This window comes from Sciurus vulgaris (assembly GCF_902686455.1).
Source record: "Sciurus vulgaris genome assembly, chromosome: 3".
Lineage (NCBI taxonomy): Eukaryota > Metazoa > Chordata > Mammalia > Rodentia > Sciuridae > Sciurus > Sciurus vulgaris.
In genome coordinates, this window is record NC_136463.1 from 180,438,499 (window position 1) to 180,464,461 (window position 25,963).

General features: G+C 43.4%; 2 protein-coding genes across 3 annotated transcripts in view; one reads left to right on the top strand and one right to left on the bottom strand.

The window, feature by feature from the left end:
* The window catches only part of TRIP12 (thyroid hormone receptor interactor 12), a 149,370-nt gene extending 140,874 nt beyond the window's left edge, over positions 1-8,496 (bottom strand). The window contains exon 1 of one of the 2 annotated variants that reach the window (XM_079132604.1): positions 8,337-8,495. The gene's annotated coding sequence lies outside the window, so the exon portion shown is untranslated. Of the gene's footprint in view, positions 1-8,336 lie in introns of both variants that reach the window. The other variant, XM_079132605.1, reaches the window with a different exon arrangement.
* A 352-nt stretch (positions 8,497-8,848) lies between these two features.
* Positions 8,849-25,963, top strand: part of FBXO36 (F-box protein 36) — a 90,255-nt gene continuing 73,140 nt past the window's right edge. Inside the window, exon 1 of the mRNA XM_079132655.1 lies at positions 8,849-9,072. Coding sequence (XP_078988781.1) covers positions 8,977-9,072 — 96 coding nt within the window. The 5' untranslated portion in view covers positions 8,849-8,976. The remainder of the gene's footprint in view (positions 9,073-25,963) is intronic.

A 25,963-nucleotide genomic window follows, 5' to 3' on the forward strand; every position in this document is an offset into this window, starting at 1 on the left:
AATATTAAATGTCATATAGAATTCTGGGGCTTTTTTATTAGGTGTTTTGGAGGGGATTTTGTTGCTAGGGATTGAACCCAGAGGTGTCATCCATACTAACAAGCAAACTCACTGCCACTCAAATACATCACCAACTGCACAAACAGCTGTAGACAAGTTATGATCAAATATGTATCAATTATATGAAACATAACAGAACTAAGAGGACCAGGATTTGTTTTTACCCAAAGGAGCTCCCCACTGAGCTACATCCCTAGCTTTTTATTTTTTGAGACAGGATCTCCCTAAATTGTAGAGGCTGGGCTCAAATTTAATATCCTTCTGCCTCAGCCTCAAGAGCAGCTGGGATTACTGATAGGTGCACTCCCACACTTAACTCAAGGACTAAGTTTTAAGTACCTTTTTTGCTTGGTACCAGGGACTGAACCGGGGGCACTCAACCACTGACCCACATCCCCAGTCCTTTTTGTATTTTATTTAGAGACAGGGTCTCGCTGAGCTGCTGAGGCTGGCTTTGAATTCAAGATCCTCCTGCTTCCTGAGCCACTGGGATTACAGGCATACATCACCACACTGGCTTTAAGTACCTTTTGCACTCCAGAACAGTTCTAGCAAAAATTAAGCACTTAATAAATATGCACTAGTAAATAAAGCATCATCTACTAATAAATATTATCCCCAGATGCTAAATTGGTTGTAACCAAGTTATAAAATATTCTAGTGCCTTAACAATTCTTTAAAAGTAATTAATTTTAATGGGCCTACTTTTGAAAAATTTGTACATTTAGATACCAATCCCTGAAAATATAAAAATAAGCAAGTTAACAGTAAATTTTGACAAATAATGCTAAAATGATCTAACAACATAGGACCTTTGACAGAGCAAAACAAACTTGTCACTGACACCACATAATGTTTATGTTGGGAGCCTTGTACCAGACACTTTGAGTGAGCATAACAGATCTCTATCCTCAAGAAGCCAAAGATTAGCCCAATGCAGTGGGATGTGCTTTTAATCCCTGCACTTGGTAGGCTAGGGCAGGAGGATCTCAAATTCAAGGTCAGCCTCAGCAATTTAGCAAGGCCCTAAGTAACTTTAAGGAGACCCTGTCTCAAAACTTAAAAAAATAAAAAGGGTTGGAAATGTAGTTCAGTGGTAAAGTGTCCCCTGGGTTCAATCCCCACTACCAAAAATAAATAAGCCAAAGATGATCTAGCCAGGAATGGTGGCACACACACCTCTAATTCCAGCACCTCGGGAAGCTGAGGCAACAGGATCACGTTTGAGGCCAGGCTCAGCACCTTCGAAAGACTGTCTCAAAATAAAAATTAAAAATAAAAAGGACTGGTGATATAGGTCATTAGTAAAGTGCCCCTGAGTTCAATTCCCACTACAAAAGGGGTAGGGGGAGGGCAGCCAAAGATCTACTTAAGAAGTATAAATAACTGATTATATAAGAGATACTATAAAAGCTGTAAGTTAAATAAAATGTTATTTGAGAGGGAACAGAGAGTAGAGAATAAACAAAAATCTTTTTAAGGAGCTACCAGAAGAAAGTTAAGCATGCATATGTAGCTATACCAGGTACAAGACAAGGGAAGAACATCAACTCAGGCAGACAAAAGCAAGGGTAAAAATGCTGAGAAGTTTCTTGACTGTAGGCAAGAGTGGGGAAAAAAAAAAAAAAACTAAGAGGATACTGGGGCCCTAGAAATTAAGAGCATTTTTACATATTTACTATTTACAAAAGAACTCTAAGAACTTGATTTCTGAGAGAAAAAAACAAGAGGGAGGCCCTCTATGAGATCTCCCTGAACCTGTTAAGGACACAAAGTAGCTTAAATTGTAATTCAATGGTGAACCTCAGAAGGTCCTCATAAAAACTCACTTCAGGTTTCCACTTATATTTACCAACATAAGAACTTCAAGTTGAGTTAATCTGACCTTAAGAAGATAACACAAGGTACATCCATTTATTCAGAGTGCCGCCCACAGGTAGAGTGAGGAGTCTTGAAGTCAGGATAGAACTCATTGGTCGGCCCTGGGTTCAATCCCCAGCACCGCAAAAAAAAAAAAAAAAAAAAAAAAAAAAAAAACAAACCTCATTGGTTATGACAGCCAAGTTGATTAACACACACATTAAAATGCTGTAACTTCAACTCTTGAAGGCTTGTTTGAAGGACACTTTAGCTTATAAATAGTCTTCAAAAACCATGTATGGGTAATAACACCTTATTTATAGAAATAAACACATCCTCTCTACAAAGAAACAAACAGAATAAACTAGCCAGGCATGGTGGCCCACACCACCATGAGGCTCCAGAGGCTGAGGCAAGAGGATCGCTGATTCAAAGCAAGCCTCAGCAACTTGGTGAAGCTGTAAGCAACCTACTAAGACCCTGTCAAAATAAAAAATAAAAAGGGCTGGGGATGTAGCTCTGTGGTTAAGTGCCCTTAGGTTCAATCTCCAGTACCAAAAAAAGAAGAAAGGATTAACTAAAATGATTAATACAATTACAAATTGCTTGGAAACACTCATCATTTAGCATTGTACCAAAACTATATTTAGGTCCTCAGCGTACCTTTTAAATGATCGAATATTAAGCCCAGCATGGTGATGAAGGTAGTAGCAGTCCAAGCTACTTAAGGAGGCTAAGGCAGAAAGGTTGTCTGAGCCCACCCGCAGGAGACCAGCTAGGGCAACATCATGAGATCCCGTCTCAAAAAAAATTTTTTTTTAAAGATCAACTTTTAATTGCAAATAACAGGCAATTAAATAACATGAAATGGCTTCTTCTGGTTTGTGTGTATGCGGTACTGGGAAACGAACCCAGGGGCACACTGCTGGTAAGTTACTTCCACTCCACAGACCTTTTTTATTTTGAGACAATCAAAATTGTTAATGATTTTTTTAAAAAATATATTATTTAAAAGCACTTGCAGTCCCTAAAACATACTCAACTGATTAAGAACATCCAAAAACCGGTCGGGCACAGCGGCAAATTCTTGTAATTCCAGCAACTAGAGAAGCTGAGGCAGAAGGATTCCAAGTTCAAGGGCAGCCTTGGCACCTTACCAAGACCCTGCCTCAAAATAATAAGGGCTGGGGGACACAGCTCAGCAGCAGAGTGCCCTTGGGGGTCAATCCCAGTATCAAAACAAAGAAACAAAACACAAAACAAAAAAACCTTCCAAGATAATTTTAGCATTAACAATGATGCAGAATGTGGATCAAAACAAACAAAATAGGGCTGGGGATATAGCACAGTTAGTAGAGTACTTGCCTCACATGCACAAGCCTGGGGGTTCAATAGCCAGCGCCACAAAAAAGACACACACAATTACAAAACACTTTTCCTACAGTATCTTATTTTTTCTCAAAAGGCTCATTTTCAACAAACATTTTAAATATCTGTCATGGTCCAATAAGATACGATACTATGGCAAAAAAGTGGGAATACTAACTTCAAAGAATTTATAATTGACTAAGGAATACTATTATAAACTTAAATATTTTCAAATAGAATATATGTTACATATGTGTCTGTGTATATATATATATACACATTCATAAAGGTATGTTCTAAGAAGGGCCTTGTACTCTAATCCTCCTGTGTAGCCTAATCTAAACATAGTGACCAGCATGTAAATAACCATTAACTTTACGTTAGGTGGGTAGTATAGCCAAATTTTTCAGATTAGGTACTTGGAACACACAGAAGTTAAATTATTTGGCCATGATCACAAAGATAGATAGGGCATAGTAGAACAGGAACCTTTTCTCTTCAAATAGGAAACTCACTTGAACAATACTGCTAAGTACCAAAAACACAAGAGTAGCAGACAGCTTTTTCATTGTAGGCTATGACTTTTTAAATCAGTATAACCATGAAACTTACCAAGCTTCTACAAACTCAAAACAAATAAGCCTGAATAATAAACTACTTTTTCTTCTGGCCAATCCAGTTTAAAGAATTCATGGGAAACAACCAAACTACAGAAGGTCTTAGAGAAAAACTACTAAACAGACTTATTTCAATCCAGGAAACAACCTCTGCCAATAATCTGAAACAATCAATGAAGTATTAGATTTAATCAAAGAATCACACTTTTTAAAAGACAAAACATTAACAAAATTAAATTTTACTTAAAAATCAAGAGAATGAGCTGGGTGTGGTGGCACAAGCCTACAATCTCAGCCATTTGCCCATAACCCAATTTCTACATCTAATTAATGTCAATTTTTTAATCCATCAATGAATTAATTTAATGATGTCAGAGACCTCAAGATACTTCCCCCAAACCCCACCTATGCTAGTCATCGTAGTACACATCTATAATCTCAGTGACTGGGAAGGCTGAGGTAACAGAATCAAGAGTTTGAGGCCAGCCTGGGCAACTTGGTGAGACCCCATCTCAAAATAAAAAGGACTGAGGATATACCTCAGCAAGTGGTAAAGAAGCCCTGGATTCAATTCCCAGTAGCAAAAACCAAAAAAGTCTATAAGCAGTAAGATTAATCAACAATTACAAATTGTACTTATTGTGTAATAGCCACCAGATTCTTACTCTTCCATCTTATCTGGCCTGGACTCCCTTCAGGCTTGGCTCTATTAATTGTGGCTTGGCCTATAGAAAAAAGAGGCACAGAATAATCCACTGGCTTAATACCGAAACATGTAGGTGACAATCAACATCTACTCAGGCACTCATATAACATATTAGGGTAATGTAAAGAGGCCACCGTCACCAAATCAAACCACAGGAGGCATTCTGAAGAATCTACTGGGAGAATCCTTCCAAGTGTAAGACTGCATGTTTGGCAAGACGAGGCTAACATTACTGATCTGGATTAGGAATGAAACGGAGATTATTTTTCAGTCAGGTTTATGAGTGCACCTTCATGTATTACCACAATGGTGTGAAATAATTCTTGCCTTCAGGAAGCCTATAATCCAGTTGGGGAAACAAAACCAACATTTCAACAAATGCAGCACTATAATCCAGAAAAGTATATACAGATAACCAAGAAATACAAATAAAAAACTCCTAGGGTAGAAGTTTGAGGAAGCTAGCTAAAGGGATGAGGTTGTTCTTTACCTCCTCTGGCTACTAGGTTACTATGTAGTGGGCATTGTTTTGATTTAGATGAGGGAAAAGTGCATGTTGTCAGCAACAGCCAAGAAACAACTTGAGTGAAAATGGAAAGCAACAAGTAGTTGCTGTTTTGACTCAAATCCATCAAATTACTTCTGCAAACCGGGAAAAATAATGGAGCAACTGGTATCACATTTGCTCAAAATGACCGTACACAACTTGGAGTGGGGGGACGCTTTTCTACATTGGGTAAAGAAAACAGAAACCAAGGGTCAAACTTTTTTCCTTCACTGTAATCTCTGACATTATAAAGTCAATTTCATCAGAACCACAAATCAGAACAGGTATAAATGTTGTCAATAATAAAACAAAAAATTTGTCTAAAGTTTCGCTAAATATGTTTAACAAGCTTATTCAGTAGGACATGTGAAAAAGTATCTGGCATGTTGATGCAAAACCTTTAAAAATTAATTTAACAGATAAAATTTGTGCCCAAATACCACTATCAGTCAAACAGCGATTTCATATCTTCAACATACCTTACACATGATGACCCCCACTGGTGAGAAGCTGCACCTTTTTTTTTAATTACCTCAAAATAGTTAATGCAACTGTGTAAAACTAACAATATCTAGTACTTATTTGACATTATGGCTTTTTTCACAGCCATCATCAGGTCTCAAAACCACCCAGTGAGGCAAAACAGTAATTATCCATCACCACTTTACAGTTAAAATACATGGAGGGCAGATAGGTTAGGTAATTAGCTCAAGGTCAGAGAGTTAATAGCTGGCATTGCGTGGATTTCCAAGATATTGATGTGTCTTCTTTGCTAGGATAAGGTTCTTAAAATAGGATAAAACCTCATCTAAATAACAAATATAGTAATCTTAAAAGAGTGGAAAAGTAAGCATTACTTCAAATTTACTTTGCCAGGTGAAAGCAGATTTTACCCTAGTCTGGCATCCTGTTCATTTTTTAAATATTTTTACTAAGGTACTTTCTGGAACTCTGAATATCACAAGAGTTCTCAAACTTTTAGAAAATGAAAAAAAAAGAAACTAAATACCTGATCACAGACACAAATTAAATAGTAAACATCAGCTGAGTGAACTTAATACCCACCCATTCCCGAAAAAAAAGGGGGAGCAGATGGAAACAATGATAAACCTTAATTACAGTTTCCAATTCTTTTGGATATTGGTACCTTCATAGAAAGGCAGACATATACAAAGCCCACAAACCCAACCATGTTAATGTGCTCTCTCTTAAGCTTAAAGTAAATGAAATTTAAAACTCTCCAATCTCACAAGATTAGGAACCCACATCAATTATGTACTGGTAGGGCTGAACAGGGAACAAGGAGTCAATGAGAACTTGTGTTTACTTCAAAACTTAAATATTGATGTTTACTCCAACCTTTAACACTGATGTCATGGCATGGCATGCATATGAAAATAAGCCTCAGTAAAACCCCCTAAAATTTGTTGTCTCTAAACCTGTGGTAACTCCACTCCTCAACCCTGTCTGTCCCCACCTCCAGTACATGCAACACACACAAGGCCTCATACACAGGCCTCCTGCCTTTTTTTCTAACACAACTAGGACCTTTGTTCCCAGCGTCCGTTTTTCACTCCACTCAATAGTCCTTTCAACTTTCTATCATGTATTTCTGTCTTGTTTTTAGACGAGATTCTGAGCCTCAACTTGCCAGGTCTTTAAATGAAATGCCAAAAATATCTAATGAGACTCTCGAGAGGAATAAAACTTGAACACACACTAAGGGCCTACAAAACGGAGGAAAGCCTGGAGATCGGGTGATCTGGCAAGCCCAGGAACGGTTGGGAGCGCAGGCCTGGGATGGGAGGCAGCAGAGGGCAGCTGGACGTCCACTCGGAGCACACTCAGCGCTGTCAGCACCGCCCCCCCCCCCCCCCACGGCACACGTCTACACACACAGACCCGCCCCCAATTAAGTAACGACGCGATCCCACCATCCCCACCGCCAGGCTCCTGTTCGGCTCCATCTCCCCCACAGTAAAGGCTTTATCAAAAACAAACCTGCCTCAAGGTTGGGCAGCAGCCCCTGCCTACCCCCGCCCCCAGAGGCAGCCTCGCAGTTCCAAGGTGGAAGTTATTACCCCTCCCAGTGCGCGTGAGCTTTTAAATTGACGAATACCCCGCTCCTGGCTATTTAGGCGTTTCTAGTCCTGAGCCGAGAGCCCTGGAGGCAGGACTGGGGATTCCACAACGCTGGCCCCTCGGACTCCCAACTTGCTCCCGCACTGGAACCCCGCTCACCGCGGGGCCGAGCGGAGGGACAGACGCGCTAACAGGTTTTATGTAATCCACGTCCATATAAATCACTCGCCCGACCGCCGGGCACGCCATACCACTAGGTGACAATCGGCCCACCTCCCTCCCCATCCACCCATCCCCGTTCTCACCAGTCTGAAAGGATGTGGCTCCGCTCCCCTCAGCCAAGTTCCTCGGCCTTCTCCATGCCCGCTACCAAGCCCTCGACGTCACCGTCCCTCAGCCCCAACTTCCCACGGCCGAACAACTGCCCGGCGCGGCCCCGGCTCCGAGCTCGCCCGCCCCCAACCGCTCCCCGGCAGGAAACCCCTTACTGCGGTCCAAAGTCACTCGGGCCTCTCCCTCCTCTGACCCTCGCTTCCCACAACTGTTGTCACTCGAGCAGCTCCCTAGTTTCCATTTCCGGGCCGTCCCCGGCCCGGAGCCTCCCCTCTCCCGGTTTCCGGGCCCCCAGTCCCATTTCCGGGGAACCCTTGCCGTCTTCACACCCCCCACCTGCACTTCCGGCCCCCCACTTTCTCCCTTCCTAGACGCCCTCCGAGCTCCAAAACCCACTTCCGGCCCCCCCAACCCCCGCCGGGCTCCCCAAGACCCGCACGCCTCACCCCGATTCCGTGAAGGGCCCCCCTCATTGCCGGGGGCCGGAGGGGGGACCCGGCGACCCCCCCCTCCCGCCGGCCCCGGTCCCTCAGGCCGCGGTCTTCCTCGAGCGCCTCGCCCGTCAACCCCCTGCCCGGTCCTTCCGCGGCCCAGCCGCCACCGCCGAGAGCAGGCCGAGCGGGGGCCGAATCGCGGCGATGACACAACCGGGCTTCCTGGGACTTTCTGTTCCAGCTCCTCCCCGCCTAGTCACCCCCCACCCCGCAGCACGGCCCCCTCCCCCCAAGCCTGCCCCTGCCGCTCAGAACTGCGCCCCAATTACCTAGTTAGGCCCCAAAGTCTCCGGTCCGGACTCGGTGGCGCGGCAGTAACTTCCACTCGCTCCCCCCACCCCCCCCCGGCGGCGGCGGCGGCGGCGGCGGCTCCTCGGGTCCCTTCAATTATCAGCTGAGCCGCAGCACCGCGCCCGGCGTGCGCCTCCGCCCGCGCCGCCTCTCTCCCCGCCCGTTCCAACACCCTCCGGGAACTACTTTGCCCCTCGGTCCGGCTCGCAAGCGCGTCCGCGGGACCGGTCCCGCTGCCTACTCGCGGGCCATCACATCGCCCCTCCCTCCCCAGGCCTCGGCTCGACTCTCCCAGCGGCCTCCGATCTCCTCCCGATCCCTTCGAGGGACCAGGAAGGGGACTGTGGGACTCCGCTTGATATCCCTCCGCCGGGGTCACCCCCTCCCCTCTGTGGTAGCAGGAACTAATTCCCCTTCGGGTCACCCAAGACCTGGACGTGGAAATTTCACGGACCAGGGTTCCTTGTGACCCTTGGAAGAAGGAACGGTCTCCTCGAGTTAGAAACACGCCAGCCAGCTCGAAAGCGTGGTTCGGTTTAAACTAGGGCTTTGGCCTCCTGACCCCAATCAAGCCCCGCCCCTTCCTGGTTGTCTTAGCGACGGCGGTGGCGTCCCAAGATGGCGTCGTGGTTGCCGGAGACACTGTTCGAAATCGTAGGACAAGGCCCGGCGCCTAGCAAAGACTATTATCAATTATTGGTCACCCGCTCTCAGGCAAGTGCGAGCCGCGGTTTACCCTCTCTCCTAACCCCCTACCCGGCCCGGCAGGGGCCCGGAAGGTGGGCCGCGCCAGGCCGAGAGCGACCGTGGCCCGCCGGAAGCGTCCGGTCCCAGCCCCGAGTCAGAGATTTCCCTCTTCACCTCGGCCGACGGCCCTCGTGTCCCTGCTCTCCCCCAGCCCGGCTCCTCCCCGGCGAGCCTTCTCTGCCTGCCCACAATGCCGCCCGCTCCCTTCCCGCCTCCCCGGCTTCCTACCCGCAGCGTTCCCTCCGCACGCAGGGAAAAACAGGCGTCCCGGGCTTGCGTGCCGCCTCACCTCAGCGTGGGAAGGAGGGAAAGAAAGACCCGGCCGAGTGTCCCGAGGAGGAGCCGGCAGGGGAGGGGAGAGGGACGGTCCCTGCGGCGGGTAGGACTTGGTTACGGGGACTCTGTTAACGTCTCCGGCGGCCTCCCCGAGCGCCACGGCCGCGCCGAGACTCCACGCCGGCGGGAACGGGCGACTGGAGCGCTCCCCTTACCTCTTCGGAGCCCGTCGATCCCATTGAAAGTGTGCGGGGGGCGGGGGTGGTAGCAAGTGTTGGGGCTGCTCCGCGCGTCGGCCCCACCCTAATGACATCTGCTTCTCAACAATAAGAAGGGGACCGTGTTATCGCCGGAGTAGAGTGACCCCGGCCTGTTCACGGCCCTCAGCCGTGGGAGGGGGCTCTCGGATGGCCGCTCACGAATCAGCGGCCCGAGTGTGTCTGCTTCCTGGACTGTCCCTGAGCCCTTCATGCACCTTGCGCTTGGAGAGATGATCATCCCTGAACAAATTTAGAAATATATATATATATATTATTTTTTTGGGGGGGTGGATACTGTGTATGCTATAAGTTTTTCTAGAAGCCCCCGAACAAGAGTGATTTTTCGTATATCTTTTAAAATAGAAGGAATAATGTTCACATTTATTTTTAAATAAGATTTAGAAATATTACAAGCATAATATCAGCCTCTCATGTTTTTGATTTTTAAAATTCTCTTCACATATTTTTTACACACTTAATTCAGGATTTATTAAATATTGAAATGTACCCTTTTCTGAATATTTGTAGAAGGATCATTGACTTTTCCACTGACTTTAAGATCTATGATCGTAACAATTCTTCACTTTCTGAGATGAATGATCAAAAATGTAGTATCTTCTAATTCTACATGATTTCTGTTTTTATTTATTGCAAGTAAATTAGAATGTTCAAATTTTTACTTTATAGTTATTTCCAAACTCTTTAAAATCTTTGTTTTGAGGATTTCTTTTTCCTTGAGTGTCTGGTATCACAAGTATGCTGTACACTGATGTTGTAAGCCTCAAAGAGTTGAGTATCTGTTTATCTTTTAATTTTAGTAACTTCTTGGGAGGTCTACTGGCATTTATTTTCTTCCAGAATGCTTCTGTTGTTGGTATTCTTCAGATTTTGTTCTTTAACTTGAGCACATTCCTTCCTCTACTCTGTTTTATGAAAGTTTCCCCTTTACTCCCCCAATTTTTCTTTTTCTTTTCCTTTTTTTTTTTTTGGAGACAGGGTCTTGCTAAGTTGGACAGGCTGGCCTGGAACTCTTGCCATTCTCCTGCCTCAACCTTCCTGAGTCACTGGGATCATAGGCATGTGTCACCTCACCTGGTTTCCCAACATTCTTTAATTTAAAAAAAAAAAAAAATTAATTTTAAAATTAAATTTTGAAAAAAATTGTTAACAGATCAAAAACTCTTCTTTATTTCAGGCCCTCTTCTTTCTGTCAATGATTTATGCATAAAATGCTTTTGAAAATCTGATCCTTAGCTGGGCATGGTGGCACATGCCTATAATCTCAGCAACTGTGGAGGCTGATGCAGGAGGATGGAAAGTTCAAAGCCAGCCTCAGCAACTTAGCAAGACCCTGTCTCTAAATAAAATATTTGAAAAGGGCTGAGGATGTTGCCCAGTGGTTATTCACCCCTGTATACAATCCTTGATAACCCCCCCAAAAAGAAAATCTGATCCATTATCTTTATCAAGCACAGTGCATAAATCTCCCATAGTTCTACCGATGAGAGTTAAGCTCAAATTTGGTTAATTTCACCCTCATTTTAAAGTAGAATTTGTTGTTAAAAAAAAAAAAAAGCAAGCCAAAAATATACTTTTCAGTCAACTATCTTGAGAATATACTATTTTCAAACCACAAGATAATTTTTCCAAGTCTGAGTACAGGAAACTCAACATTCAGTAAGAGGTGGTCTGACATAAATAAGTACTAAACAACTAGAATTAGACTATTTTACAAAATGGACTTCCTAAAATTGTTACTTGTACATTTCTCTCCCTTCTCTTCTGACTTTATTCCACAAACTGTTTATTATCCAATATAAGCCCTGAGTCTAGATGGACCTTGTCTTTTTGAAGATTTCTTTCTCTTTTTTTGGTCTCTCTTTCCCTGCTTTGGTTGTTGTTGTTGTTGGCTTTAAATCCAAATAACTGCACATTTGACACGAATTTGAGGGCAACTATCTCATCCATGTCATACGTAATTGAGGAGAACTATCTCATTTGTGTCGTATTTGTGTGAATAACGTTAGACTAGTCCAGAATATAAATATAATATGTAAATATCTTCTTTGCCTTATTTCTTGTATAAGCAACAATAAAAGTACACTTTTATGCTTTTAGAGCATTCTCTATTAACAATTTGTTGCCATGTTGATTTTCATGAGCATTTTTTGCTTTGTAAAAAAAAAGTGACTTTCCCCAGCAGCTCGGGAGACTGAGGCAGGAGGATCACAAGTTCAAAGCCAGCCTCAGCAAAAGTGAGGTGCTAAGCAACTCAGTGAGACCCTGTCTCTAAATAAAATATGGAGCCCCTGAATTCAAACCCCAGTGCCTCCCCAGCTTGAGACCAAGAAGTTTAATTCTCAAATATTTACAATAATGATCTTCAAATCTTAGAAAAACCAGCTGGTGTAGCAAATACCTGTAATTCCAGCAACTTGGAGGCTGAAACAGGAGGATTGCGAATTGGAGACCAGCCTCAACAATTTAGTAAGGTCCTAAGTAATTTAGCGAGACTCTGTCTAAAATTAAAAAGTAAAATGGGGCTGGGGATGTGGCTCAGAGGTACTGTGCCTGTGTTCAATTCCCAGTACCAAGAAAAAACAATGCACTGCTTTCTAAATCAAATATTTAGCCCAGCCCAGTGGCACGCACCTATAATCCCAGCAACTTAGCGAGACCCTGTCCCAAAAGGAAGAATAAAAATTTCTTGGGATTTAACTCAGAAGTTAAGCACCCCTGTGTTTAATCAGTGATACAAAAAAAGAAAAAATGAAATTCACCCACTTATTCTAGTTTTTAATTGTGTGTGTGAGGGTGTGTGTATATTCTTATATTGAATTTCAATTCTTTGAAAACTAGTAGCTTCATCGTATATTGTCAAGAAACAATCTTGGATATTATATAGACCAGGAATATTTTACACAGAGCTTCTAAGAAATTATTATATTCTGTCCCTGAATGAGGATTTGTTTTTCCTTAATTTTAAGCAACAAATTGGCATTTATTATAGTGACACAAAATGTAGGATATTTCTGGCTTCAAAGACTGTGTTATCCATTCAACACATATGTACCAAACACCTCTTGGTACATATTTTATATGCCAAGTACTATTCTAGAAGCTAGGGAACTATCAGTGAACAAAACCAAGTCCCTCCTCTCATGAAACATATAATCTGGTAGAGATAATACAGTATTTGATTTATATAAACAATTAAATGGTTCAACTTTTGTGTGTGTGGTTTTTTTTAAACACTAAGTTCATTAGTAATCGCCAAGTTAATAAATAGTACAGACACTTTAAAATCTATTATCCAAAATGAGCATGGTAGTGCATGCCTATAATTCCAGGTATTCTAAAGATTGAGGAAGGAGGATTACAAGTTCAAGTTCAGCGTGGGCAATTTAGGAAGACCCTGTCTCAAAATTTAAAAAGGGCAGGGGATTCCACTCTGGTAGAATGCCCTTCGGTTCAATCCCCAGTACTAAATATATAAATAAATATATATGTGTGTGTGTGTATATATATATATATATATATATATATATATGTATATATATTCCATAGGAAGCAAAAAATCACTGTTAATTTCATCTGGTTCTGGGAATGTAGCTGGAGGAGAGAGCACTTACCAAGCATGAGGGAGACCCTGGGTTTGATCTTCAGCACCCCTAAAAGAAAGTAATTTTGTCTTCTTTGTCCTCTACAAATGGAAGTGTGACTTAAGGTAGCCAAAACTGATGACTTAGGTTTAATATTGGAAAAGTTTTAGGAACTAACTGTACGCTATTGGCAGGTGTGGCCTTTTGCAGCTTATAACGCAGGGACCCTCCCAAGGACACCAACATGTAATGCACAGTCCAGCCGATGGAAGAAGTAAGAACTGGACGATAAGTTAGTTTTGTTTCATCTGTTTTACTTAATCCTACTCAGAACTCTGAAAACATGCCTGGCGTAGTGGTGCGCTCCTGTAACCCCAGCAGCCCAGGAGGCTGCAAGTTCAAAGCCAGCCTCAGCAATTTAGGGAAGACCCTGTCTCAGAATAAAAAAGGGCTGAGGATGTGGCTCAGTGGTTGGGCACCCTTGTTTAATCCCTGATACCATTAAAAAACAACAAAAACAAAAAACGAAGCTCAGAAATCTAAAAATATTTCTGAAGCTAATGTCATTCTGAGGAAAAAAAGAAAGAATCAAGCCCCTCCACCACTAAAAATCGCAAATGATTTTCTTTTTCTTCTTGGTACTGGGAGTGAAACCCCCGGCCTCACACATGCTAGGCGACTTCAGCATCCCAGCCCTAGTGCAAATGGTTTTGAAGTGCTAACTAAAAACACCTAAGGTCACATGCCAGCCTGTGGCAGGAAACCATCATTTCAGTGACTTCTGACTAAGGAATTAAAGCTAGGCTTGCTGAGGGCTGCTTGAGAGACAACAAAGAACTGTGCTAGTGCCATTTCAAACTACAGACGATTGTGGAAATTTAAAATTTAAATGCAGTCTAATAAAAATGTTAATGCATGCGCCCTTAGACCCTGCAAATCCATTTCTAGGATTTTATGTCCAAAAGTGCTTTCACACACACAAGGATATGCGAAAAAGAATGCTCACCAAAGAAAATTAATTGTAAAAACATCTTTCCATTAGTGGAAATGTGGTTAAAAAACTGTGATTCATTCATACCATAGGATACTATGCAATCTTTTAAAAACAATGTGGTAGGTTTCTATTTACTCAGTTGACCAAATAAAATTTTTAGAAAGAAAAGCAAGTTGCTGTTAGACATAATATGGTCCCATTTAAGAAAAAAAGTTATTTTAAATAAATGTTATTGAAGTTTCAAATAAACATTAGAGGGAAAAACAAGTGATTCATTCTCAGGGACAGAGTGCTTGCTTTCACTTTCTGCATTCATATTTCTGAAAGAGCTGAATTTTCCACAATAGGCATTTATTTATTTGTATAACCAGAGAAAAGTAATAAAGATTTTAAATGAGCTGGGCGAGGCGGTGCACACCTGTAATCCCAGCACCTGGGGAAGCTGAAGCAGGAGGATGGCAAATTTGAGGCCAATCTGGATAACTTAGCGAGACCCTGTTTCAGAATAAAAATATAAAAAGGGCTGTGGGTGAAAATCAGTGATCGAGCACCCTGAGTTCAATCCCCGGTACCACACGCACAAAAGAACATCCAGTGAAGGTATCAATAGCCCTGCTCTCCGGGTCAGCTTCCCTGTTTTACCAGTGCCACCTCTGCCTCCTGTCTTAAATGTTGGGCAGCATCCACAGGTAGATCCCCAACACTGCTGTTCAGTGGGCAGAAAATAATTCTAGTCTAGAAACTGAGGTATTAATTAAAAAATGGAGTAATGATTACTCGTAAAATTTTTAGTTTTAGGATCTACATCCCCCCTCCCCCCCGCTTTACTGTTTCCTTTTTTTTAATTAATTAATATTTTTATTTGGTACTGGAGATTGAACCCAGGGACACTTCAGCACCCAGCTACATTCCTAGTCCTTTATATTTCTTATTTTGATGCAGGATCTTGCCGAGGCTGTCCTCAAACTTGCAGTCCTCCTGCTTCAGCCTCCCTAGTCACTGTGATTCTAGGTGTGCACCTACCATGCCTGGCCCCCTTGTAGTTTTATTAATTGTAGGTAATGACTTTCCTTTCTTTCCTTTTTATTTCTTCCTGCAGTGCTGGGGCAATTGACCCCAGGGGTGCTCAACCACCCAGCTACATCCGCAGCCCTATTTATTTTTTATTTTGAGACAGGATCTTGCTAAGTTGCAGAGGCTGGCCTCAAATTTGTGATCCACCTGCCTCAGTCTACCAAATTGCTGGGATTACAGGCGTGCACCACTGGACTCAGAATAGGTGATTACTTTTGAGAAATTGAAGGATTGCTTTTTTTAATTTAGTTTTGTTTTGGTTTTGCTACCAAGGATTGAACCCAGGGGCACTTAACCACTGAGCCACATCCCCAGCCCTTTTTATATTTTATTTAGAGACAGGGTCTCACTAAGTTGCTTAGGGCCTCCCTAAATTGCTGAGACCGTTCTCGAACTTTCATTCCTCTTCTGAGCCACAGGGATTACAGGCGTGCCCCACCATGCCCCGCGGAAGATTGCTTTTAACAGATTTTCTCAAGCAACTTGAAACCACATTAAATAAACACTAGAGTGCACACACTGGGAGCTAGATGGGGTGCAATCAGCTTGAAGTCAGTATTTTCGTAGGGGACCCTGGAATCCCAAAATCATACTCTGCTCCAGCCACCACCACTGCATTCACACTCACAAAAAAGGTCCCCAAAAGCCACCTAGAGAGTGAAGCGGAGGGTATGGAGAAGGCATATATGCCTTGTTTGCTTCTGCCTGCTTTTTCCTTGTCCCTAAGGGGCCGTTGCCCACGGGCGGAAGCCTACAGATTTTCAAGCCACGATGTCCACTCTGACCACTGGCCACCAGCCACAGCCCAAATGTTTCCACATAGGAAAAACTGCTGCCGCTCCTTTCAATGTCCAAAAGCCAGTATGAGACTTGTGCACACTTATTTTCTTCTTCCCGTGTTTTGTGCCTTGACTTACCCTCCTCCTTCCAGCTCTTTTTGTCTGTCTCTTGGTCCCGCCTCCTCTCTGCCCTTCTTCACTGCTTCTGAGGACCTTCCAGGCTCCCCTCCTCAAGGTGTGTTTTGGTTTTCCTCCTTCGCATCTTCACCTGCACTTCCTGACAGCAGCAACTGCCGTAAACATGCCCTTCCCTGCCCTGCAGGTTAGGCCAGGTGTGTGTAATAATAAACTGCATTATTCTTCTTCTATTTCTCATGTCTGACACACTTTGGAAAAATTATTCCCAACCCTGTGACACTCCAGGATGCACCTAATTAGAGTTGTGAAATCACTTTTAATCAGAAACTTTAAATCCATTCGAAGTGAGGAAGAGAAGAATGACACGATACAAGTAAAGCGATTAAACTCTTAAAAAAAACAATAGTCAGTACTTTGCTATATCATAACCCAGTCACCAAGTGGATCCTTCATTTCAAAATTACATGACACCTGGGCAGAGCTCCAGTATTCTCTCTTTCCAGGTAAGTCATTCAGCACCTATGAGCACCTGCCCAATCTGGGCAGTCAATTTGGTCTCACCCTACACTGACACAGATTTGCTTCATAATTATGTGGGGCAGTAGAGCACTTAATTGGGAGTCACTGAGTCATGAATCCTTTCATTCCTCTTGCTAGTCTGCAAGCTCTTGACCTGGGGCTAGGCACTTAATTTGTCTGGTCCCCAGTTACCTCATCCACATAATAAGATTACTAGTCTAGGAGCTCACTAAGGTTTATTCCATCTCTAAAATGGCATTTCATATGAAAGTAGTGTTTGATATAAGAAAAAGAACTGGAATTTTTTTTCTTTAGAAAAATTGAGTTTGCATCAAATAGCTCTGTAAAATAGCTCTGTGAATCTTCACTTGCTTAGCCACCCATTTCTTCATCCATATAATAAACAATTCAGCCCCTGGCTACTTCACAGATAGGGCAAGAAGAAGAAATACATACATACATATATATATATATATATATATATATATATATATATATATATATATATATAAATCACTCCACGCCAGTGTTTCTCGAAGGGAAGTTTCATGATCAAGGAAGATAGGAGAATACTAAATGAAACAAATTATAATTGCTTCTTTTCTCTGGAATTTCTCAGAGCCTTCAAAATCTTACTGTGCATTACGAATTCCCTTCCTATGAGAATGCAGTAGGACACTTTTACTAAAGGCATGTGACAGCAGAACGCTCTTTGACCTGAAGATCCAGGGACCAAGACTCTGGAACACTCTTCAGAAAACACCCAACAGTATCCCTAGTACATATCAGTGAAACCAAAGAAATACCAAAGAGATGTTTGCCTAATACCAGTAACAAAGAAGCCCAACTCCACCTTTCCCATGAGAATGTCATAGGAAACCTTTAATCATCTCACAACTGCATTACTTTATTTAGTTTGTGTGTGTGTGTGGTTCTGGGGCTGCAGCCCAGGGCCTCACAAGTGCCAAGCAAGCACTCTACCACAGAGCTATCCCCTACTTATTCATAGCTTACTTTTCCACAAAAATATCTCTTGTTGCTGGGTGCTGTTGTACACACCTCATCTCGGCTACTCTGTAATCCCAGGCATTTGGGAGACTGAGGCAAGAAGATCCCAAATTCAAGACTAGCCTGGGGAATTCAGCAGTTCTCTCTCTAAAGTAAAGGGCTGGGGTATAGCTAGTGAGTGGTACAGTGCCTGCCTACGATGCACAAGACCCTAGGTGTGATCCACAGCACCCCCTCCAAAACCAAGATACTTGTTGTTTTGATTGGAATTGCTATGAATGTATAGATTAAGTGGTGGTGAACTGATGTATGGCAGCGTTCACTTTCCAATCCACAAATGTAACAAAACCTCCCTTTTAGAACGTTTTAAGTTTTTTGTTGTTTTACTTTTTGGGGTACTGAGGCGGAGCCTAGGGCCTTTTGCATGATAAGCAAGTGCAGTACCAATGAGCACCTCCCCAGCCCCTTTTTCTTTTCTTTTCTTTTCTTTCTTTTTCTTTTTTTTTTTTTTTTTTTTGGTTTTGTTTTGTTTTGTTTTGTTTCGTTTTTGAGACAGGGTGACAGGGTCTCACTAAGTTGCCAAGGCTGGCCTCAAATTTGGCAATTCTCCCTCCTTAGCCTCCCAAGTCACTGGGATCACAGTGAGCCACCATGCCCAGCTATAGCCTTTTTTTGTTTGTTTGGTTGTTTAACAGGACTGGTGAGGGAACCCAGGGCCCCATAAATACTAGGCAAGTGCTCTACTACTAAGCTCTTAGATATTGTTTAATTTTGCTCAACTATCTCTTACACTGTAGTAAGCACATATTCGTATTTACTTTTTTAGACTTTTAGGTATTTTTTTTTCCTATTATAAACAATATTGCCTCTCAAAATTGTATCTTCTGTTCATAGCTAGCAATCAATACTCATTCTTTTTAAACTATGGATTGAACCCAGTGGTGTTCTACCCCTCAGCTACATCCTCAACCATTTTTATTTTTACACAGGGTCTCGCTAAATTGCCCAAGCTGGCCTTGAACTTCTGATCCTCCTGCCTCCGCCTTCTGAGTAGCTGGAATTATAGTTGTATACCACCACACCTGGCAAAACACATTTGATTTTTGTTTCTAGTAAGTTTCCTTTTGTCTAATGATCTTGCTACATTACCTGTTGATTCTTTTGGGTTTTCTATGATATATTCATGTCATCTCTGGATAATGACTTATTTTTTCTTTCTCTAATCCTCATGTCTTCTTTATCCTTGCCTTATTGTGTTGACTGAGAGTTCCACTGAAATTTCAAAATGAAAGTCATCCATTCATTTCTTACTTATGAACTTATGAGGAAGGTTTTTAATATTTCTCTATAAAATTAAAAACCTACACTATAGGTTTTTTAAAAATCAGATTATGGCTGGGTGCCGTGGTACATACGATAATCCCAGTAATTTGGGAGACTGAGGCATGAGGATGGAAAGTTCAAAGCCAGCCTCAGCAATTTAGTGAAGCTCTAGGTAACTTAGCAAGATCCTGTCTCTAAACAAAAAATAAAAAAGGGCTGGGATGTGGTTCTTTGGTGCACCTATAATCCCACTGTCTTGGGAGGCTGAGGCAGGAGGATCACAAGTTCAAGGCCAGCCTCAGCAATTTAGCAAGGCCTTATTGCAAAATGAAAATAAGAATTGGGGTTGGAGCTCAGTGGTAGTGTGCCCATGAGTTCAATCCCTAGTACCAACAACAACAAAAAAAAAGACAAGTGTTTCACAACAACACCAAAAAAAACAAGTGTTTCATTGTTTGGGAACACTGAACTCTGACTGGCCCTCTCTGAATTCCTGCTGGTACAAAGCAGGTGTAATTGGAGAAGAGAGCAAGCCTGCAGATCATGGCAGGTTCAGACACTCCAGTGTGGCACACGGTTGTGGAACACTGACCATTCAGAAAAACACAGCGACCACTCTGAGATCATAATATCAAGCTAGGAAGAATGTTTACACATACTAAGGAATTTTCAGTGATTTTGGTATAAATTTGGCATTTGTGATAGGGAGAAAAGAATTTGGTGGATGTGGCTAATGATTCAAATGATTCAGCTCTTTTTTTTTTTTTTTTTTTTTTTGTGGTGCCGGGGAATTGAACCTCGGGCCTTGTGCATGAAAAGCAAGCACTTGACCAACTGAGCTATATTGCCAACCCCATGATTCAGCTCTTGACACAAAAGTCTTATCACTCTCACATTTATGGATCTTTTGGATTTTTAGAATTGAAAAGTATCTAAAATCAGCAACATGAATTATTTTTAGAAGATTGATTTCACTCATAACTCATTCACTTGACTGATTTTTTTGTGTGTGTGTGGTGGTACTGGGAATTGAACCCAGGACCCTGTGCATGTTAACTAAGTGCATATTCCATCACTGAGCTACATCCCCAGTAGATTCAACTAATGTTTGAGTGTCTGCTATGTACCAGGTGCTACCAGGTGTATGCCAAGCACTGAGGATATGGTTGGAAGCAAAAGTCCGTTATCTGTGCCCTCATATAGCTTGTCCAGTGGAGGAGATGGATACTCATTAGGTAAACATAAACCAGGCTCAGACATCCACCATGGTAAATACTATCAAGAAGCTACCCCAGCCAGTCACACCTGTAATCCTAGCAACTCAGGAGATTTAGGCAGGAAGATGGCAAGATTGAGACCAGTCTTGGCAACTTAGTGAGTCTCTAAATAATTTAGCTAGACCTTGTCTCAAACTAAAAAATAAGGTCAGTAGCAGTGGCACACACCTGTAATCCCAGCAGCTAGGGAGGCTGAGGCAAGAGGACCACAAGTTCAAGCCAGCCTCAGCAATTTAGCGAGGCTCTAAGCAACTTAGTGACCCTGTCTCAAAAAAAAAAAAGGCGGGGGGCTGGGGATGTGGTTCAGTGTTTGAGTACCTCTGGGTACAATCCCCAGTACCAAAAAATTAAAAGAAGATATCCCAGAGGGCTGGAAATGTTGCTCACCCAGCATACAGTAGGGGGCCCTGGTTCAATCCAGGCAGTGGGGGGCAGTGCTCCAGACTGTGTTAGGGCAGGATGTGACCTTGCTCAGGGGCCTTGGGGAAGGATCTCCAGAGAGAGTGAAGCTTGACCCCAGACCTGGAAGACTGGAAGAGAGGGAAGCTATCCAGCCCAGCTGGAGCACGGAAGAGCAGGTAGTGAGACTTCCCAGAACATCATCAGGAGCACTGTCTGAAGCTGAGGGAAGAGTCGTTGGCTTTTGAGCAGCAGAGGTGGTGGCAGACCATATCCTAATGACTGTGAGATATGCTTTCTCTTTATATTCTTATATGTTTAAAATCAAAGTTTGACTTTTCTTTGTTTCTTCCTTTCTGGGCTATATGTAAAACAATAATGCATCTTGAGGAGGATGGCATTTTAGAGCTGATGACATGGTGGTCAGGTTTGCACTTTTAAAAGATCACATTGAATATAATATGGGAAACATTTATGACTATGTGCACAAATCAGAATTTTCTTTATAATAAAATGCAGATATTAACTATTGATGCTGAGGAACTCTAATGTTAATTTTCATCTACATTTCACTGCCAAATTTCAAAGCTTTCGTTTTATCCACACAGTTTCTTTGTTCTTACAAACTTTATAATAAGTAAATGTTATTAATCTGGTTTGGTTTGGTTTGGAGATGGGATTTCAGTGTGTTGCTCAGGCTGGTCTCTCAGCCTCCTCAATAGCTGCAACAGTAGGGATGTACCACCACATCTGGCTCTACTCATTTGGATTAGTTAAAAAAATTTATCTTCATAAAATACCCACTTACTCAATAAAAAAGCATAAATTGATATAAATGTGGGTATTGATAAAATCTGTACAGAGCTTCCTTAAAGGGTTCTCCTTGGAGAATCTAATAGAAAACTGCTAGTCTGGGACATGGGGATTCATCAAGGATTTTCACACAGAATGAAATGATTAAAGTCACAGAAGAGAACTGTGACTCTGGTCAAGACAAGAAAATGGGAGGAAACAGGGAAACTGCCGAGAAAAACAAAGAGGGAAAGTGGTCTTGTTTTCCTGAAACACGTGCTGGGGATTGAACCCAGGGCCCTGTACATGCCAAGCAATTGCTCTACACCGAGCTATACCCCAGCCCCTGGGCTTGTTTTCTTACCACCAAAATAGGAACAAAAAATTCTACCTAAACCAGGCAAGGTGGAGCACGCCTGTAATCCCAGTTACTCTGGAGGCCAAGGCAGAAAGATCTCAAGTTCCAGGCCTGCCCAGGCAATTTAGTAAGACTGTCTCAAAAATAAAAATTAACACCTAGGCCTTGGGGGCTGGGGTTGTGGCTCAGTGGTAGAGTGCTCACCTAGCGCGTGTGACACACTGGGTTCAATACTCAGTATTACATAAAAAATAAAATGAGGGTATTTTTGTCCGTCTACAACTAAAAACAAACAGACAAACCTCAGGGCTCCGGATGTAGCTCAGTGGTAGAGCATCTACATTTGGGAGATCTACTATAGTGTTGAGGTTTTATGTGGTTTGTGAGAAAATAGTCTCTATGACCAACATAGTTCTGTATTAAGGATAGAACTGCATCCTCCCCAAAAAAAGATATGTTGAAGTCCTAATCCCCAGTTCCTCACATTGCGCCCTTATTTAGAAACAGGGTCATTGCAGCCAGGCAAGGTGTCACATGCCTGTAATCTCAACTATTTGGGAGGGAGGCTGAGTCAGGAGGATTGCAAGTTCTCGGCCAGCCTCAGCAACTTACTAAGACTCTGCCTCAAAATTAAAAATAGAAAGAGGGCCGGAATTTGGCTCAGTAGTGAAATGCCCCTGGGTTCAATTCCCAGTACTACAGAGGGAGGAAGGAAGGAAGAAGGAAACTGGGTCATTCCAGGTGTAATTCATTAAGTCGAGTTCACATTGGAGTGGGGTGGGCCCCTGCTTCAATATGACTGGTGTCCTTAAAAGAAGAAGGCATGTGCCTGAGGTGGTAGCGATTCCTGAACCGCTGAGGCAGAAGGATCACAAGTTTGAGGCCAGCCTCAGCAACTTAGTGGGATATTGTCTCAAAACAACAACTACAAAAAAGAACTGGGGATGTAGCTCAGTGGCAAAGCACCCCTGGGTTCAGTTCCTTGTACTGGGGGGAAAAAGTGGCTTGTGAAGACAAACATACAAAAGGCAATAGATCGGGGTGATATAGCAAGGAATGCCAAAGACTGTCAGTGAATCCCCAGAAGCTGAGAAGAGACCAGGAAGGACGCCCCTACAGGCTTCAGAAGAATCATGGCTCTGCCAGCAGCATGATTTTGGACTTCAAGACTCCAGAACTGCATGATGACAAATCTCTGTTGTTTTAAGCTACGCTGTTTGTGGTGCTTTGTTAGGACAGCCCTAAGAAATTACTACAGTAGGTAAAGATATTTGTGACCCACCTACCTGATTCACCCAATTATATCAGGAAGAAACGAGTTGCCCATGGGCATTTCCTACTGACCACGCCTCCACTGGAGATGAGTCACCACCTCTGTGGCACCATCCCCCTGGCCCACCTCTTGCCCTAGCAATTTGAGGCAAGAATGGATGGCTGATTAGTTCAGTGTCTCCACTGACAGGACTTGTACAGCTTCCCGCGGAAAGGTGAACTTTCTTCCAAACTAAAACCAAGAGACTCAAAAGGAGATAGTTGCAGGGTTAGCCTCAGGGACTGAAGTAGACAGGTACAGAGGAGGCTCCAAGTGGCCATTCTGGAGTTTATGCAAGCTTATGAAGTTGATGCAAGACGAGCAGGAGGGCACAGCCCAGAGAGAGGACATGACCCCGGAGGGGGGATGTGCAGCTGGAACTGGATGTCCCCTTTCTACAGCCATTTTCGCTTCTTAGTAGAGAACCCCGATGGGGTTGGGCTTAATGCCGCCCAGTGAAAGACTATAGGCCCTCAACTCCTGGCAGTAAGTATTCACGACTTGAGAGTTCCCTTAAAAGGAAACTGGGGCTGGGGTGGAGCTCAGTGGTAGTGTACTTAGCTTGTGACAAACCCTGGAAACAATCCTCAGCACCAGAAAGCCGAGTGGATTGTGGATGGGTCTATTCATCTAGCTGCTTGGAACCCTCATCAGGAGCCTGATTGCGAATGCCTATAATCACAGCTAGTTGGGAGACTGAGGCAGGATGATCACAAGTTCAAGCCTCTCCTGGGCAACTTAAGTGAGATCCTATCTCAAAATCAAAATAAAAAGTGATAGTGGGGAGGGGGTGGGCATGGTGGCACACCTGTAATCCCAGAGGCTCGGGAGGCTGAGACAGGAGGTCTCAAGTTCAAAGCCAGCCTCAGCAAAACGAGGTTCTAAGCAACTTAGTGAGACCCTGTTTCTAAATAAAATACAAAATAGGGCTGGGGATGTGGCTCAGTGGTTGAGTGCCCCTGAGTTCAATCCACGATACCAAAAAAAAGGGAAGGGGCGTAGCTCAGTGGTTCTGATTCAATCCCCAGTTACCACCAAAAAAAAAGAAAAGAAAGAACCAGGAGCATGGCCCATTCCTGTCATCCCAGCAACTAGAGAGGCTGAGGCAGGAGGATCATAAGTTCAAGGCCAGCCTCAGCATTTTAGTGAGGCCCTAAGCAAGTTAGCAAGACCCTGTCTCAAAATAAAAGATTAAAAGGGCTGGGGGTGTGGTTCAGTGGTTAAGCACCCCTGGGTTCAATCCCCAGCAACAAAAGAGAAAAGAAACTCCTGTGATGACTGTAGGCAGCAATGCCTCTGGCTTCTCGGAGTGGAGCGCTCTAGAGCACTTGGGGTGGTAGCACCCTGCACTCCACCAACCACCTTCTGTCCTACCCCCTTTCTCTCCTGTTCTTCCTGTTGCCTTTTTGTTTCTTTTCCTCTTTGTTTTCTTCGCCTCCCCTGCCTTGGTCAGGACCTTTGGACCCAGTTACCTGGCACCATGGTGGATCTTCTTCATGAGAGATACATGGGGCACCATGATAAGGACACTTGGCAGATGAGCCAAGCCTCAGAGAATCAAGGACCAGAAGCCCCTGGTTGAGCCAGGCTCCGTGTCTTTCTGTTTTTGCTGCCACTGCCAAGAGCTCAGTTCTGAGCCTCAAGTTCCGTTTTCCTCCAGAGAAGGGGTCTGATGCTTTCATTGAGCCACGCGTTCCTGTTAGAGACCATTCTCACTCGGCCTCCTCTCTGGCTACCTTCAAGCCTATATATTGCTTGTCTGGCTCATGTAGGAGCTGGTGTTACAGTTTTTGATTTTTTGTTTGCTTTTTGTACAGTACATGGATTAAACCCCAGGGGCGTTTAACCACTGAGCCACATCCCCAGCCCTTTTTATTGTTTATTTTGAGACAGTCTGGCTAAGTTGCTTAGGACCTTACAAATGTGCTGAGGTTGGTCTCAAACTTGGAATTCTTCTGCCTTAGCCTCCTGAGTAACTGGGATTACAGGCAGGCGCTACTACCATGCCTGGCTGATGTTTTGTCCACCAGACTCAGTCTTTCTTCTTGTGGTAATTTTCCAAAGGGAAATTACCTCCTTCAAACTTATTCCAAATGGTTCAAGTAGCCATACCCAACATTTTCAGTGGTCATAGTCTTTCAGAGATGGCCCACTTGCCAATCCAAGCCAATTACATGCCAGAACTCATGAGAAAGTGTCCTTTCATTGTCCCCGGACTTGACACTAGTGATATTTGAGCCAGGATCTGCTAGCAGCCATCTTGTTACCACCATGAAGAGCCTACCTGCAAAGGGAAAGAGCCAGCAGGTAAAACAAAGGTGGCATCATTTGAGCCTGTGGAGCCAGCGGGGCACCACATCTATATAAACCAGTATGGTCCTCTTCTTTTCCTCCAACTCAGTTTAAGAGAGTTTTCCTCAAAACTCCCTAACTAACCGAGGTCAGATGGCCACGCTAGTCTAATCAGCCATGGCTGGAGTAGCAGGCCAGCTGTTCCCTGCAGAGCAAGTTGTTCAAAAACGTCAGTCCCAGAGATGGCTCTGGGGCAGGTTGTTTGACACCCAGCCTTTCCAAATAAATAAGGGTATAAAAGGCAAAGATGATAAGCTTGGAGTTCATAAGTCACAGTGCTGTGGTTCTGAGATCCTACTTCCCAAAAAAGAAATCAAACCAGAAAATAATAGCCTTGAAAAGCATGAGTTAAGAAGCGAGTGCTGTCCTGGAGCCTTGGCCCAGTGACGCATTGC